This window comes from Danio rerio, chromosome 11, assembly GCF_052040795.2.
Source record: "Danio rerio strain M-AB ecotype USA chromosome 11, GRCz13ab, whole genome shotgun sequence".
Taxonomy (NCBI): domain Eukaryota; kingdom Metazoa; phylum Chordata; class Actinopteri; order Cypriniformes; family Danionidae; genus Danio; species Danio rerio.
Genome location: NC_141031.1, coordinates 5,715,375 through 5,733,045, shown reverse-complemented (window position 1 = coordinate 5,733,045; position 17,671 = coordinate 5,715,375). Strand labels below are relative to the sequence as shown.

The window sequence follows — 17,671 nt, the reverse complement described above, 5'->3', positions numbered from 1 at the left end:
CACCGCTAAGCCGCCGTGTCGCAGTTAAGTCATTTTTACAAACTAAATAGAAAAATCTGTATTTATTATCATAATTATTACCAGTAAAACAGTTTACAAGTCAACAAAAAATAAGAACAGTGATACATTACAAGATTAATGTATGTTATTCTAGAGATACAGTTTTTAGTATTTAGGCCTCCAGAGCCTGAAACAATTTACAAATGTCAGAAGCAGTGCTCACATACACACAAATAAAAAAAAATCACATTTAATATATTACATCTTTTAATAACTTTTTCAACAATGTAAAATCTCATCTCAATGTCACAAAATGCTTCTAAATCATCACTTTTACACAAATCTATTCAGTTTCAGGTTTCGTCGTGGTGCAGCATTATGTAGTCGACTTGATTTTGTGATCCTGATTGGTCCTCGTGCTTGCATTCGAATTGGCTGGCAATCGTTTGGCTCACAGACAGAACCTTATATAGCCAAGCTAGAGTTTGACTTGTAGATAAAACCTTTTTTGTTTTTTAAATAAAACGTCTTAAAATGTAAACAACATAAAATAAGCCATCACATCATGTTATTCAGTTGTCATTTAACAAGAAAATGTCAATAACTCAATTTTCTCAATAATGTCAGACAGAACATTATAATTCTAAGGTGACGATTTGTCCTCAGGACATTAAATGTTTGATTGCGTAAACATTAATAATAATAAAACAAAGATCATGTGGGTTGGCAAAGAATTGCTCTGTTGGCCTGGCATAACATTTGAAGTTTGTTAAAAAAGTGAAGTAAAATATCTGTAAGAGTAAATTACAAGTAAATAACAGACCACAGAATAAAACGAAAAATATGAAGAAAGCTTTATTCGAAGTGAACAGTGCTGTGCTTCAGTCTTCATACTTCTCTAAAAACATCTGAGATGATTTGACAGATCCCGGAAAAATGTTTAATGGCTAATTTGGTTCATTCATTCATTCCTTCCCTCCTTCCTTCCTTCATTCAATCCTTCCTTCCTTGACTCCTTCCGTCATTCATTCATTCCCTTCTTCCTTCCTTCATTCATTCATTCCTTCCTTCCTTGACTCCTTCCTTCATTCATTCATTCCCTTCTTCCTTCATTCAATCCTTCCTTACTTGATTCCTTCCTTCATTCATTCATTCCCTTCTTCTTTCCTTCATTCATTAATTCCTTTCCTCCTTCCTTCATTCATTCAATCCTTCCTTCCTTGATTCCTTCCTTCATTCATTCATTCCCTTCTTCCTTCCTTCATTCATTAATTACTTCCCTCCTTCCTTCATTCATTCATTCCTTCCCTCCTTCCTTCATTCATTCCTTTCTTCCTTCCCTTCTTCCTTCCTTCCTTCATTCATTCCTTCCTTCCTTCCCTCCTTCCTTCATTCATTCCTTTCTTCATTCCTTCCTTCATTCATTCCTTCCCTGCTTCCTTCATTCCTTCCCTGCTTCCTTCCCTTCTTCCTTCCTTCATTCATTCCTTCCTTCGTTCATTTATTCCTTCCCTCCTTCCTTCGATCGTTTGTTTGTTAATTTGTTCATTCAATATTCAATCATCCAGCTAACAGAGTAATCTACATGTAGAACAAACCCCAGTTTGAAGAATTGTTTCTGGTTGTTAAAAATGAGAGTGAGAGAGAGAGAGAGAGAGAGAGAAGAGAGAGAGATCTAGCGGTATGCAAGCATCTCCATCATAATTACAAAAATGTCAGACTTTTTTTTTTCTTCTGTTTTTCAATAATAATAATAATAATTATAATGTTCCACATAATTTGTTTATACAATGTACAACGCTTTGAGCTTTAGTATCACTCAGCCATTCACAACAGAAAAAGATTTTCAGCATCTCTTTACTTTCTCAGGTAAAAACACTTTTGCATGGAGGATGAGAGCATCTTCAGCGAGCAGGTCAGCTGTCGTCATTGTCATATATATCTGCAATCAAACAAAAACACAAACAATACATAAATCATAAAGATATCGCATTTAGTTGCTAATGTATAATGCAAAATAAAATGTTCCCACGCATTGTACAAAAGCTGGCATAATAATAGTGGAAAAATGATCAACCTGAAGAAATTTCAATGTCATCGTAAACATCACTCTCCCTTTAAAACAGGAAACAAAACAGAGGATTAGACAAAAAAATAAATAATAAAACTATTAAATTATTCAAATGAATGAATTTAGTTATACACACTCAGGTAAAAGGTAATCCAGGGGTACATATCCATCTGTGGAAAGAGAAACAGAATATTTCATACCTCTATGAGACCAAATCAGATATTTCTCTCTCAGCGTTATTAATTTTTAACTCAATAGCATAACTCATCCAGCAGGTGGTGTGTTTGACTCACATTTGCCATCATTATTTCGGCACAGAACTTGTTTCTTGCTGGTCTCCTGTAGAACCTCCAGAATCTCTCCACGGACCACTGGTAGGTCATTGCTCCCGCGCTTCTTCAACATTGCATTGGGATCCACCGTCATGGTGTACAAAACTCGAATAGGCCCCTCTAACTGTTGAATACATTACAAACGTTTATATTTTATTGGAGTAAAGAAACCCCTGAGGGCTTGACAATGATCAAAGCAAATGCAGGCCCGTAGCCAGCCTGGTGAAAGGGGTACTGCTAGAAAATCCAGCTTAGGCTGGTTGGCTGGTTTTAGCTGGTTGACCAGCCTGGTTTTAGAGGGGTTTTGGCCATTTCCAGGCTGGTTTACAGGTTATTCCCATCCTGGTCTTAGCTGGTCAGGCTGGAAAATTACCAGCTAAACCCACCTTGAACAGCCTGGTTTAAACTGTACATAGCTGGTTTTGGCTGGACTCCCAGCCTGGCTAGGCTGGTCAAGCTGGTTTTAGCTGGTCATCTCCCAGCCTGATTAGCTAAGACCAGACTGGAAATGGCTGGAAACCAACCTGGAAGTGGCCAAAACCCCTCTAAAACCAGGCTGATCGACCAGCTAAAACCAGCCAACCAGCCTAGGCTGGTTTAAGCTGGATTTTTCTGTAGGGCCGTGGTTCTTTTTTTCTCAAAAAGTGGGCCTTTTTGCAGTTATACGCCTCAGCTTCTATTTACCTATGAGATTTAAATACTGCATTTTAGTGACTTTTTTTTTTTTTGCGGGATTAGCTCATCAGATGTCATCATAATCCCACTTTTTGATGTACCAAAATCATTTACTAAAAATTTGCAATAAAGAATAACTAAAGCAAGTCTAGTTTTTAAAATACAAATTTATTGCATTTATCATTAGGAAAAAATAGGAATCTGTTCAAGTTTTAAAGTAAAAAAAAATGAAGTCTACTGTCATTTTTTAGACGTAAAACAAACTGGCCAAAATTTGGCCATTTCAATAAGAAATTATAATTCAATAATTGTAATAATAAATAAATATATTATTAAATAATAATAATAACAACCACAATAATAATATGCGGTTCAATCTGCTGTGGCGACCCCAGTTTAATAAAGGGACTAAGCCAAAAAAATTAATGAATACAAAAAAATTTAAAATAAATAAATAATAAAAATACAACAATAATGAATTCTTCTGAATTTTTCCCGCCTCTTTGGTAAAAAAAAAAAGTACATTTGAAAATTCCTGGATATTAACAACAGCCAAAAAATATTCAAATTAATGTAATATGGTCCGCTTGTGGTGCTTCACACCTTTTTATTGCTCATTTTTATTTCAGAAATAAGGTCTAAGATTTTGAATAGAAGTGACCAGTAAAATGTTTTCTCTGTTTAAAAACAATACAGTAGCGAAACAAGACTTTCCCTACTGTCAATGGGATTCGAATCACTGGCCAGAGTTATTTAAAACAACACTTTATTACAATATATATTATATATAAATTATTTAATTAATTAATTTAATTAAATATATTATATTAATTATATAAAAAATATTATAAAATGTTAAATTACATAAAATAATTAAAAGGACAAATTCTGGACCTTTTGGCCATGGGACCCCCCTGGCTATGGGCATGAAACTTGTGAAATAAAAACAGACACAAGTAAACAGATGCACCTTAAACTTCTTTCGAATATTTTTCTCTTCCTTCTTGGTCAATTTCGGATCGTGGCTGCAAACAAAACGTGTTTAAATTAGTAACACAATCATGTTCTGAAGTCAAAAGGCATGTAATGATGTTTCTTTATATAATTAATGATAAAAATAAATCATACTTGATCAGTAATAAAAAAACACACACATGGTCTATTAGAGGAAATAACTAAGATAGTTTTCAGCAGTTATCTATAAACATACGAGTCAAAATAAGTTTGTGATTTGTTTATAGCACAGTAAGTTGAAGAGAGAAACAACAATGGGATATTAGTACACTTGAGCTAATCGTGTATCTGCTTCATGTTTCACAAGTTCTGTATTTGCCAAGGTTTAACAATTAATCCTGCGCATTCACACATTTGCATTCCTAATCCCCAGATAACTTTTTTTTTTGTGTGAGTGTGTCACTGTGAACCTGAATGTAAATTGTTTTCATAACCCGACTCATCCCTATGGTACATTCTACAAGAAACGTACATTATCTGTCCCTGAAATAAAAACATAAATAAAGTGAATAAAAAGTATTTCATCCCAAAAATGGTTGATTTTTTTCTTCATTAAAAACACTTTACAAATGTAAATACCTTGTCCTCAGTCCAATTGAACCTACAGCTTTAATAGTTTTTGTTATGCTAAAAACTGTTATTTAGGGAAAAAAACAAACTTCCGAAATAGCATGTTTTAAGTTGTTATTATTCACATCAGTTGATTAAAAACATGAAATTATAAGTAAATTCCACAAATAAATAATATTGTGCCCATGTTTCTGTCAGTCCTGTCACATTTGCATTAACGTTAACATAAAATGCATGCAATACACATTTAAGGCCGTGGCTCAGTAGAAGGGACATCATTTGATGGAGGAGAAGCTGACTGATCAAAGATGCATTCTAGCATTGAATTGTATGTGTTTATGTTTGTTTGTGTAATTTTTTTGAGGACATCAAGCTTAAAGGTCAATGACTTTCACTTAAAAAAAGTGAAAATGCACGTTTCTGGTATAATGTCCCCTATATATAATATATAGTTGAAGTAAGAATAATTAGCCCTCGTTTGAATGTTTTTTTTTCCCAAATGATGTTTAATAGAGCAAGCTAATTTTCACAGTAAGTCTGATAATGTTTTTTCTTCTTGATAAAGTCTTATTTGTTTTATTTCAGCTAAAATAAAAGCAGTTTTAAATTTTTCAAACACCATTTTAAGGACACATTTATTAGCCCCTTTAAGCTATATTTTTTCTCTACTGTCTACAGAACAAACTATAGTTATACAATAACTTGCTTAATTACGTTGATGTTTAGGTTGTGTTGGAAAGTGACCAAAATCCAACGTCTGATATATGTCACAGTGGTAATGTCCAAACAACGTTAAGGTGTAACATGATTAGACGTTGATATTTGGTTGATTTTAGGTTAGACGTTGAACATTGATGTCGGCCTGACATTAAGTTCTGATGTCAACTCGATTTTTATTTTCAAACAAAATCCAACGTCCCCATGACGTTGGAGTCCAACATCAGTTTGACATCATGTTGACGCCGTGTGCCTGCAGGGAAATTTAGGCTGTGCATTCTGCATCCTAATTCACATCAAATTTTCAAAAACCCAGGCTATTATTATTATCTTTACTCTAATCATTTGTATTTTGTAGTTTTTGAATGATTGACATTTAATGTACGTAAGAGTACAACCCACTAAACATGCTGTACATCTCTTTTCTCAGCCTCATTTCCAGATGTGTAAAGTGATGGTCTAAAACTGAGGTCTATTTGTTAAGAAAATGAGAATAAAGAGAATAGAAACCTGATCTCTGGAGGGGGAGGAGGAAAGTCATGGTCCACGTCATCATATACATCTGAGAACAGCAGAACCCAAAACATGTTAATGCAGTGCAGAAAAGTCAAGATATATCCAGCTGCAGCCCTGCGGACCCACTCATTTCAGGCCACTACATCCAGGCCGAAGAGCATCATATATAGGTAATAGGCCCATCCAGAATCTGTGCTCGCAGAATTCTGCAGATTTCCACATATTTTTAGCCCATCAATAATTCTGTTTATTTACTTGAGTAAATGCGTGTAAATCTATATTTATTCAGTTTTTTTTTATTAATTTCAGTAATATTATTGACTAATGTGAAAATGTTCATCTGATTGATGTACAGTGCAGTGTGTACAGTAATATTTTCTGTCTTTTACTAGATATATTATTTGACAAACTTGCTTTATTTACCAAATAAAGTGGATCTAATTGGATTTGCATTTTAAACATTAAATAAAAGTTAAAAAGATAGTATTTTTTATTTCATATATTAAGGTTTTAGTTATGATACTCCCAAAATAATACCCCAGAAATCCGCAGACATGTACCAAAATTCTTCGCAGAATTAGCAAAAAACGTCTGCAGATTCTGTCTGGCCCTAGTAATATTAGTCGCTGTTGTGTATCATTAAATGCATGATTTTTGTACAGTATTACTAACAATACACACAATACTACAAATATATCTTTTGATTTTTTATTGATGTTCATTTTGATCATCCGTAACATATTTGACTGTAGGTTATGAGATGATTAGTTTGTGTTTGTTCAACCAACTCCCTTGTGTTTAACTAGATCGCTGGTGATAGTGATTGTGGTTTACTACCCATTACTGTCACAATCACCAGCAATCAAGTCCATACAGATCACTGGAGAACTACAAATATGCCACCAAAAGAACTACAAATCCTGTCATGCACCTCACACACCTGTTCCGGTTCTCCTTTGATCCCACACACGGCCGGGAGCAGCTCAAGGACTGATTACAGTGACTATATATACTGCACTGTTTGACACACTTTGCTGAGTCTTGTTTGATTTATACCTTGTTTGGTTTAGGACACAGGGTTACAATGTGACCTGCTCACCTAATGCTTGCATTTGTAATATTTAAATTATCTGCTAATTAAGATCCTCATGTGGAACTCTGAATCTAGGTCTCATTTTGGAGTCTGCTACTGTAAACCGGAGGTCGCATTTTGGTCACGGATGCATGCTTTTAGAGACTTTCTGACCAACTGAATGAAATACGCTGTTTCCAATCAAGGCAAGCCAGGCTGCTGAAATATAATTGGCTAAACTGGCAGTGGGCGGGTCAAAAGAAACGTCTCGGCACATAACGCACATTTTCAAAGCAGAATATCTGACTTCTGCAAATAAAGTATGTTTAATTAGCATGTTTCCTAAATATCTGCAAACATATAATAGTATTTTTTTTATTGCTTTAGAAGAGTCAAAAACGTACATACAGCAACTTTAATTTGTGTATAACCTGCTCTTCCACAAACCAAACACTCTGCCCTTTCTAAAAGTACCAAACTTTATATTTGTTTTTTTCCACCTCTTCATTTACAGACTACAGGTGCACGATGCAGCTCTGTTGTTAATCGCTGCCATTTGATATTAATTTAACAATCAAATTTGATCTTTTAATGATTAATGACTGGTCAGAAACAGAATGAAAGTAAATAAATAAATAATTAAACAAACTTCTCAATTGGTCTGTGTCGTTGCTGTGAGTGTTGGATTGGTGATGTTATACCCGACTCATAGTCCATAACGTGCTCTCACATGTTTATTTTTACATTTTGGGAGAAGTAAAATTTGCATACAGCATTCAAAAATCCTGTGTGTGGTTTTAAAAGCCAGATGCATATCATTTAGATTAGACCAGTTCCGTTTTGTCTGGAGTGCGTTTTAGAGCACCTCGTGGAGTGATGAGTGATTAGATTTACAGTTGAAGTCAGAATTATTAGCCCCCTTTTGAATTTTTTTTCTTTTTTTAACATTTCCCAAATGATGTTTAACAGAGCAAGGAAATTTTCACAGTATGTCTGATAATATTTGTTCTTCTGGAGAAAGTCTTATTTGTTTTATTTCGGCTAAAATAAAAGCAGTTTTTAATTTTTTAAAAACCAATTTTGGGACAAAATTATTAGCCCTTTAAGCAATTTTTTTTCTTGATAGTGTACAGAACAAACCTTTGATATACAATAACTTGCCTAATTACCCTAACCTGCCTAGTTCACTTTATTAGCCTAATTAAGCCTTTAAATGTCACTTTAAGCTGTATAGAAGTGTCTTGAAAAATATCAAGTAAAATATTATTTACTGTCATCATGACAAAGATGAAATAAATCAGTTATTAGAAATAGGTTTCTAAAACTATTATGCTTAGAAATGTGCTGAAACAAGCTTCCCTCCATTAAACAGAAATTGGGGAAAAAAATAAACAAGGGCGCTAATAAGTCAGGGGGGCTAATAATTCTGACTTCAACTGTATATCCGTCTTGAATGCATTTCGGAGGGCATTTACACTTGTCCTTTTCATGATCAGCTAGCTATGCGATCGGAAAAAAACTAATTAAGTGACCAGGTTTAAACAAGGGCCATAAGCTGCATCTGAAATCGCATGCTTTCATACTAGACAGTATGCGAGCTGAGAAGTATTTCTGAATTATGTAATTTGAAAAACAGTATGCGAGAAGTACCGGGATGACCTACAACTTCCGGCGAGATTCTGAAGTGCACATCCAATTGATGCAACACTATCCCATGATGCACCTCAAAAGAATTCAAGAAAAGGAGTGAAGCGAAGCAACTGACATGGGTAGGTCATGTGATGATGACAAAATGGCGGATGTAGCACGCCCAAGTTCCATTCATACTACTGACATCTATACTGTATAGAACGTAATTTTCTAGCAGCAGAGTAGCAGGTTTTACAGGGTTATCAAAATGCGGACAATTCGGTATCGGTTCAGTAATAATCATAACCGGTTATTATGTAGTGACGTCATTTATCTCCTATGCGCTCTGTCGCGAGGGAGGTGAGCGTGGGTATTTACGACACTCAGGAGCCAACTCAGGGCCGGCCCGTGGCATAGGCAGTATAGGCAAATGCTAAGGGCGCTGTACATCCAAGGGGGCGCCAGAAATGAGCGCGGTCAAGTTGCTTTTGTTTTCGATATTCCTGACACATTCAGTTATAGACGGCAATAACTCAAGCTCCAGAATCTGTTGCTCTCAGCAGTCACACTTTTTTAATTAATTTATTTATTTACTTGACCACAGCCTTTTTATTCATTATTTTACCGCAGCTCTAATCTTTTTATCTTTTTTCTCGCAGCTCAGTGAGCAATGCAACTTAATGAACTTAATGCCTGCAGGTTAATGATAATATAACATCGATGAGACGTAACACTGAACAGCAGTTGTGGTTCAGTGGATAGCACGTTAATTTACGATACGGCAGACCCGGGTTCGATCCTCGTCTGAGTAATTTTTTTTTTCCATTTTTATTGTTGAGACATATAATACTGTTTGGGTTGTTGAACATTTGAAGTTCTAAAGCAGCTGTTTTCTCAAAAAAAGACGTGATAGTGTCATTAGAAACTGATTTGGAAATGACCTTATTTTAATATAGTCAGTCGTGAACTGAGGTGGGCCGGTCTGAGGCTTGAAACTCCAGGGCTGAAAAAGAGTCCCACTCCGGCCCTGCCTCTTACCCTAAAAAGATCTAAAGTGTGTTTCCTACAAAAAGACAAAGCTGGTTATGTTACACAGCTGACTTTTTCTTTTTTTTTGCTCGACATTACGACCACTGCTCCGTTTAGGCCCTTGCAATATGCGTTTAGCCGGGAAAGCTCGCGCTTAGCGGAGCTCTCAGTAAGGGACCGTCGGAAAAGTACTTCATTTTCTTCATTTTTTTTTTTTGTGTGTGTGTGTTTGTGTTTGTTTGGTGCTGTCTATGTTTGTGTATGTGTGTGAATGGGAGACAGTGTGGTGCTGTGTGTGTGTGTGTTTATATTGTTATAGCCTCCTCCCAAAATATAACACTGTGTATGGAAAGCATCGTCAATGCACCGTGATGCACCGAGAAATCGAATTGAACCGAATCGAAGGCATGATAATCGTAACTGAACCGAACCGTGAGACCAGTATAGGTTTACACCACTAATGTTTAAATTCAAATGCAGTACCTACTAAGTAGTAGGCGATTACGAATGCAGTCTATGAGAGAATTGTGACAACGGAAGTTCAAAATGTTCAGTAGTCATGTGATTTATGTAGAATCAAACAGTTCCAGGAAGTGCTTCACGGTTAATTCAAATAATTAAAGATAACTATCTTAGTTTTAGAAACATTGTCCCTTTCAAAAGTGCAAAACCAGCCAACTAAGTAATTTAGGCTGTGTCTAATTTTATCAAGTGAATGAGGGGAAACTTACAGTACATGAACATACCCTCGATCCCTAAATTTTGACAGGGAGTGAGTCGGCTTAATATGATGACTACAGCACTTATATGTCCTAGAATTCATCACAATTGTGATGTCACAACATTGCACTTTCCAGATGCTCAACGGCTTAGGGCAGGCATGTCCAAACTCGGTCTTAGAGGGTTGGTATACTGCAAAGTTTAGTTCCAACCCCAATCAGATAGACCTGGGCTAGCTAATCAAGTTCTTACTAGGCTTTCTAGAAACATCCGTGCAGGTGTGTTGAGGCAAGTTGGAGCTAAAATCTGCGTGACACCAGCCCTGCAGGACAGAGTTTGGACATCCCTGGCTTAGGGCTTTCCATTTAAACCCATTCAGATGTTCTGCCTGAACATGGACACTATCGTGGTGTAATCAATGGTGTACATCCGAAGATGAAATAAAGTTAGAGCATAAAAATATAGCGTGGTATAAAGCGCGTGGGTCCGCGGGTCTGCAGCTGGACATATTAGAGAAGTCTTATCTCTGAATGTAGAAGTCGGTGTGTTGTGTACCTACCGTCACTGTAAAAACTGCTGTAAAGAGAAGAAACACAATATGAGCACAAAACTTTCAGTCATATGAAAGCAGCCACTGTTTTACCCCAACAGGAGGCTCAGAGTCTCACCTGTCCATGGGGTCATTGGAGCTGCTGTCATCATTGACCGGCAGACCTAAAGGAGGGCTGAAGGGAGGTGCAGCTTGACCACGGATTTTCCTCTTCACTTCCTCATAATCCACATCAACACAGGAGTTACTGATGTAGCCGACTGCAACAGAAAACACATACAGCTAGCTTTATGATTTTTTATAGTAACAGCCCAGATAGCATACGAATGTGGGCCACTTTAGAGAGTTTTGCAGCACTGGTGGTCTTCCTTCGGCCCTGACAAAATGAATGTGAGCCTGAAGTGGCCCACCTGTACAATGGCAAAGGGGGGCTTAAGATTCAAATTCATATATGGGCCATCTAAGGCAAAGATTTGTCACTTAAGGCAAATTTTAATCTGAATGTGAGCCTAATGTGGCCCATGTGGAAAATGATAAATTTGGCCCAAATGATGGAGAAAAGTGGGCCACAGATGGCAAACATGTGGCATAGTCATTTAAGAGTAATCTGGGTCTAAACCTAAAGTGGCTCACATGTGTAATAGCAAATGTGGCCCAGTTATCTTAAGACATATGTGTGGGCCACTTTTGGCAAATATTTAGCAGAGTAAGCTCTGGCTAATGCCGCTGTGAGCCTAATGTGGCCCAAAGAAAATATGGCAAATGTGGCCCAGTTATCTTTAAGGTGCAGTAGGTGATTGTCTTCAGAAACATTTGTTGTTGTGCTGGTTGAAAGTCTCTTCACAGTCCAATAGTAATGATTACAGTAAATGATTTAAATGTGTTTATATGTATTTTTATATTCAAGGTAAAGCACTAAACAAAAAAAATGTTCATCCAATTAAATAGAGTCGGACCGTCATCTCCTCCTAATTCCGATAGGCAGGTCAGACTGTCTGTCAGCAAATGTAGATTCCGACTTCTGCGCATCTGTTCAAGCAGATCCGCCATTAACGCGTGCCCGTCTGCATCTCAAACGCATGCGCGCGAGCGAGCTGCGGGCCGCTCGCAGATGCCGAGTCGGAGCCGGAGGCGCCGAAGGACAGCCGAGCTCGGGCCGATTGCTGTAAAGCCAGGCGCGGGTATAATTCGATCTTAAAGCGAACGTGCGGTCACAAGACGGACCAGGAGATATCAAATACTGAATTGAAACTTTTAAATACCTGAATCAATATTGGAGTTACTTTAGCATGCTGGAGGAAGGACGACACCATGGCTGAAGTATTACTGTTAGACAGGTAATGTTCTGTTTTGAAACTATTTTATGTTAGATTGTGTTCTGTTATAAATGACTTTTATGCACAGACGTGTTGTTCAGCCACTGAAATCTCCCAGTGAAAGATTGATGTGATTATTTTCAGTTTCATAAGGTTCTTTGACAGCATCTATAATGTAGATTTATATTTAGTTTAACAAGAAAACACCAGTAAATAGCGCTATTCTGCCTAGCCTGCTTTACTGAGCTGAAGTTGGTTTTATATTCACATTTGGTCATTTTTGAACATTGATAGCCTTCCTATACTGTTTACCATGCTACTCTGAATATTCGCTCTGAAATAGCATGCAAGTGTGGCAAAGTATAATAAATGTAATTCCTGCACGGTGCTGGCACTGACTAACTGGCGAATGACCTGAACTAGTGGGTTGTCTGTCGGCTGTTGCGCGCGCTCGCAATTTCAGGGGGTGTGGCTTTGAATCACAGTCCCTCCCCGCCGTCCGAAGATAATGTGCTAAGCGGTTAGCATTTTGGCAGATCACCTACTGCACCCTTAAGACATATGTGTGTGTGCCACTTTTGGCAAATATTTAGCACAGTAAGCTCTGGCTAATGCAGCCATTAACCTATAGTGGCCAAAAGATGATGTGAAAATGTGAAAAATGTGAATGAAAATGTGGCGCAGCTATCCTAAAACATATGTGGGCCACTTTTGGCAAATATTCAGCACAGTTAGCTCTGGCTAATGTGGCTGTGAGCCTAAACGGCCTAGAGACGATATGGCGAATGTGGCCCAGTTATCTTAAATCTTATGTGGACCACATAGACCACGGGTGGGCAAACTCGGTCCTGGAGGGCCTGTGTCCTGCACAGTTTAGCTCCAACTCTAATCACACACACCTGCATATAGATTTCCAGTGATCTTGAAGACACTGATTAGCACATTCAGGTGTGTTTACTAAGTGTTGTAACTAAACTATGCAGGACACCGGCCCTCCAGGACCGAGTTTGCCCACCCCTGACATAGACTAAAGACACCATCATGGAGAAAAGTGTTTGCTTTAGTTAGCCCACAGCCCTGAACCTCTTAATATAAATGTTCTTTTGGGCTGCTGTAACATTTAAGAACTTTGCCTGAAAAGTTTATTCATTACAGCAAACAAAGTACAAAACAAAAATAAAAACAATAAAGTTAAGTGAGGTACAACCTGTGATGAAGTAATGTAATTCACTGACGTTAACCAAAGTTTAATCCATTACTGAAAGTAACGTAATAACATGCTTGCACATGCCACAGAATTATGGAGGTGTATTAGCTTAAAAATCACAGAGACTTGCAGAGAATTGCGCGGTGCGCATGGCGCGAATGGCGTGGAATTTGACGGAATTTGAAATGGAATTTGACGCGTTTAATGTGCGTTTCGCGCAAATCACTCGCGTTCAAAAATCTGAACTTCAGCGGACATTCGCGCCGTGTTAACCAATCAGGAGCTTGCTCTTGTGGGGGTGTGATTGTGAGTATCGCCTGTTGTCGGTGTCCCAGGGGAAATCCCCCAGCAGACACCGACAAGAAGGTCATCAAACTGGGCTGGGCTCAGTCAGAAGCACCGCTGAAAACCTCCATCAGCCAGGTTCAGTTTCTGGAGGAGTCTATGAGCTTAAAGAGCTGGATGCACCTCTCAAAGGATGTAGTGGACTCAAACACAGCTCTAAACGTATCGACGCTGTTTATCATCCTTCATAAAGCACATAAACACTGTTATTTCATAAACACTGTTATTAACCCTTTAGCTATGAAGCTAGAGTCACGGGGCAGACAGAAGCCCTGCCCATCACGCGAATCCGCGTCTGTTCTGAAGTGAATTTGACACGCGAATGAAGCAGGGTTTGACGCGCGAATGAAGCGAGTAACCTCAAATGTTCACGCGACTGTTTACACGCAAATAGCGCAATTTATCCGCGCGTTCCGCGTCTGGTGTGAACACAGCATGAGTTGTAGGCCAGACCTGGGCCAGAAAAGGTTCAGTTTTGGTTCATTTGGTTGAATTCTGGCTGATATGTGATATTGCTATAGCTTATTGTTGCCCAGATCTGACAAACAGGAGCGGACCGCCCTAGAGCCATCATTCCATGCGGTATGTGGGCCAGATGTAAGTGTCTGGTGTGGGCCGGATTTGAGCCACATGAATTTTGCTAGCTGGGAGGCCCCCCTGAATTAGTAGCCCCCCTGTTTTTTCCCCAATTTCTATTTAACAGAGAGAAGATTTCTTCAACACATTTCTAAACATATTAGTTTTAATAACTTATCTCTAATAACTGATTTATTTTATCTTTGTCATGATGACAGTAAATAATATTTGTTTAGATATTTTTAAGACACTTCTATACAGCTTAAAGAGACATTTAAAGGCTTAACTAGGTAAACTAGGCAGGTTAGGGTAATTAGGCAGGTTATTGTATAACAATGGTTTGTTTATTTTAAAAGCTATCAGGTACAAAAAAATGTATGATTTGTAACCTTAACTATGATTCATTTTATTGAAATATTTTTATCATTCAGTTCCTGTACTTAAATACTGTTTAGACTCTGAAAACGATAAAATACTTCATTTCAACTGTATCTTTTTCTTGATTTTATTTATAGATACACAACACATGCAAATATGAGCGGCAAATGCGGATTTCACCATTTCCGGATGTAAAAGCTCAGGTAAAAATGTTACTTAAAAAACGTATTTCAATCGTTCGCACTGTAGTCCACACGTGAATCCAGCTGCATAGCGGGGAAATGAAAACAAAACCTTCGTTGCAGCACATTTATAAACACAACACTGACGACCAGTGTCTCTAAACAATTCTTCTTCTTCCACTTGTTTTGGCAACACAACGTGGCGTCTCTCTGCCATCTGAACACTGTATCGGGTAAAAAGTCTTCGAAGCTATCATGCATATTAATGAAGTTGCACCTCATACGAAATAGAGCGCTAAATGGTTTGAACCAAGTCTTTCTCATGAATTAATGCTGCACACTCACGCGTCATGTTGTACTTGCCAGTACAGACAGCCACTCTCCACGCTGGAATAAACACAAGGATCTAATCGGCGTGACGCAGCTTCAAAAATTCGCAATAACGCAAAAACAAGCAATTTTCACTTTTTAGTAATATATATGTCCTAACAGTGTTTTAGCAACGTGCGACACAAATATGACTGTCAACATCTCAAAAAATGTGTTGTGATGTTTTGCGACCCTTTAAAGTCTACTGCAGGTATCAGGCTGGCTTTGTCACAGACCATTGTGGTGAACAGCATACATAAAATATCTCAAAGAACCAGACAATAATAATGTAAATATGCTGTATCTATGGGCACTTATATTTACTGTGGGTTTGACTTACTGTTGCCCCTCAGATTTCGCGCCAGCCATTTCCCCTCAGGGTTGTTGCTGACACGGATGATCTCCACGTTTTCCCCATGCTGAACACTCAGGTCATTCTTCCCGCCCTGCCAGTCCTCTCTCACCCGAGCCATGTGGATCACTTCAATGGGTCCGTACAGCTGTGAACACACACCAGAGAACAAACACGCATCTCTGCAGGAAGCACACACACACATACATGACAAACTGCCCTCAAAATCAGGCAAAGCTTACCTTAAATCTTTTTCTATACTCATTTTCTTGCTTCTGCTTTTCTTTCAGGTCTTTCTCATCCAGTTGTGGCTTTTTAATTTCTTTTATAACTTTCCTCTCAGCAGGAATAGGTCTGAAAAATATAGAAATATTATATTAATATATCCCAAAGAACAGTGTCTGTCACCACATTGTGCCAGATGTATGATAGGGCCAGAGGTCGCGTTAAGGCTGATTTATACTTCTGCGTCAAATGCATGCGTATGCTACGGCGTTGACGCATAGCCCTTCGCCGTGGCCGTCGGCGTCGCTGACGTGCACCTCTCAAAAAATGTAACTACACGTCGCAAAAACGCGTAGCGCAAGCTCTGTGATTGGTCGGCTTGGTAGCGCTGACGAGTCTGGGCGGGACCGAGAGCCGCGTGAATGGCGCGAGCTCAATGGAGCGATTGTTTACAACTGTGGAGTCCCGTGAAGGAGCTCCGGATGGAAAGTTTTGTTTTGTGTTTACCTCATAGTTAAAGCTGTTGCACGTCCGCCGGTTCCTGCCTCAAAATGAGCGAGTTTGAGCCACTTGTACATTCAGGAAGTGTTCAGGAAAAGCAAAACAGCAGCGAATAAACTCGACACAGAGGAGCATTAACACCTCACTGCCAACTAGCGTTTCGGAAGTGTTAATGCAGACCAACAGAGACAGCGCGCAGAAGTATAAATGCACAGCTACGGGTGTTGCATGCGCCGTGGGTTACGCCGGTCACTTGACGCAGAAGTATAAACCAGGCTTTAGACTTTCTCATTGTCCGTCATTTTGACAGAGAGGGTTGTAAAAATTCCGTCATAACCTATTATTGATCGCTATTTAATTTGCAGACCTTCTAATCGCTTTTTTCATTCATATTTTAATAATAAACTTGTACGACGAGCATACAGGCTAAATTATTCATTTATTTATTTAACAAATGAACAAAAACTCCTATCTGTCTTAACTCATATCTTCCTCCTGCGTCGACCTGAACTGGGTGCTTGCCTATGCATAATCAAACGTATCAAGGGAGACTGATGCAGAGGCAGTTGTCATTAAACTCTTTGTCTTTGCCTCGGAAAGTCGACTTCTCATGACCAAAGACCGGAATTACTAGCACCACTTCAGCCAGTGTTTTGTAAATAGGAAACATTTCTCCTAAGTATGTGATCAGAACTAAGTTTGCTGGATTCTCTGAATGTGGGATTCCCCGATCCTGCAAGCACTTGTTTCACTGGGGAAAAAAATACTACAGCACGCGCTCCTTCAGCACCATGCGCGCAGCTGCACCTCTGCATTCGGTAGTGCTCACAACGCACACCAAAGCACCTGACCTCCTTAGTTGGCTTGAAACAGCTGTCGACTGAGGATTTTGTCTGTTTGTTCTTCATCATCCACTGCATCACTTCCTCTTTTTTTCACCTTTATTATTAATATCACAACTATTTGGCCGTTTAAAGAAACTTCTCACACTCAGCTGCTGTGAGATTTTTGCAACTGTACGCAGCGGTGACAGAGGAGACAAAACAAGGACAATCGCCATCAGCTGGACAGGATTTTGAATTACAATCAGCTACAAATTACAATAGATCACTCTCAGCATAATCAAAATGACGGATCACCTTCAGATTTTTCCGTCACTGCTGAAAAATCCGCCAATGACAGAAAGTATTCGGTTAACGCGACCTCTGGATGGGGCACTAGATTTATTGGTAACACTTTACAATAAGGTTCATTAGTTACTGCATTTACTAACATGAACTAATCATGAACAACACATGTACAGCATTTATAAATCATAACTGAAC

General features: G+C 38.5%; 1 protein-coding gene across 2 annotated transcripts in view; it reads right to left on the bottom strand.

Moving 5' to 3' along the window:
* Positions 1–830: 830 nt before the first annotated feature.
* The window catches only part of si:ch73-40i7.2, a 31,265-nt gene continuing 14,424 nt past the window's right edge, over positions 831–17,671 (bottom strand). For both annotated transcript variants that reach the window (XM_087273162.1, XM_087273161.1), the window contains 10 exons: positions 15,863–15,974; positions 15,609–15,768; positions 11,014–11,155; positions 10,905–10,921; positions 5,890–5,941; positions 4,049–4,103; positions 2,365–2,527; positions 2,208–2,241; positions 2,078–2,115; positions 831–1,942 (listed from right to left, as the gene is read on the bottom strand). In XM_087273162.1, coding sequence (XP_087129288.1) covers positions 1,917–1,942; positions 2,078–2,115; positions 2,208–2,241; positions 2,365–2,527; positions 4,049–4,103; positions 5,890–5,941; positions 10,905–10,921; positions 11,014–11,155; positions 15,609–15,768; positions 15,863–15,974 — 799 coding nt within the window. In that variant the 3' untranslated portion in view covers positions 831–1,916. The remainder of the gene's footprint in view (positions 1,943–2,077; positions 2,116–2,207; positions 2,242–2,364; positions 2,528–4,048; positions 4,104–5,889; positions 5,942–10,904; positions 10,922–11,013; positions 11,156–15,608; positions 15,769–15,862; positions 15,975–17,671) is intronic.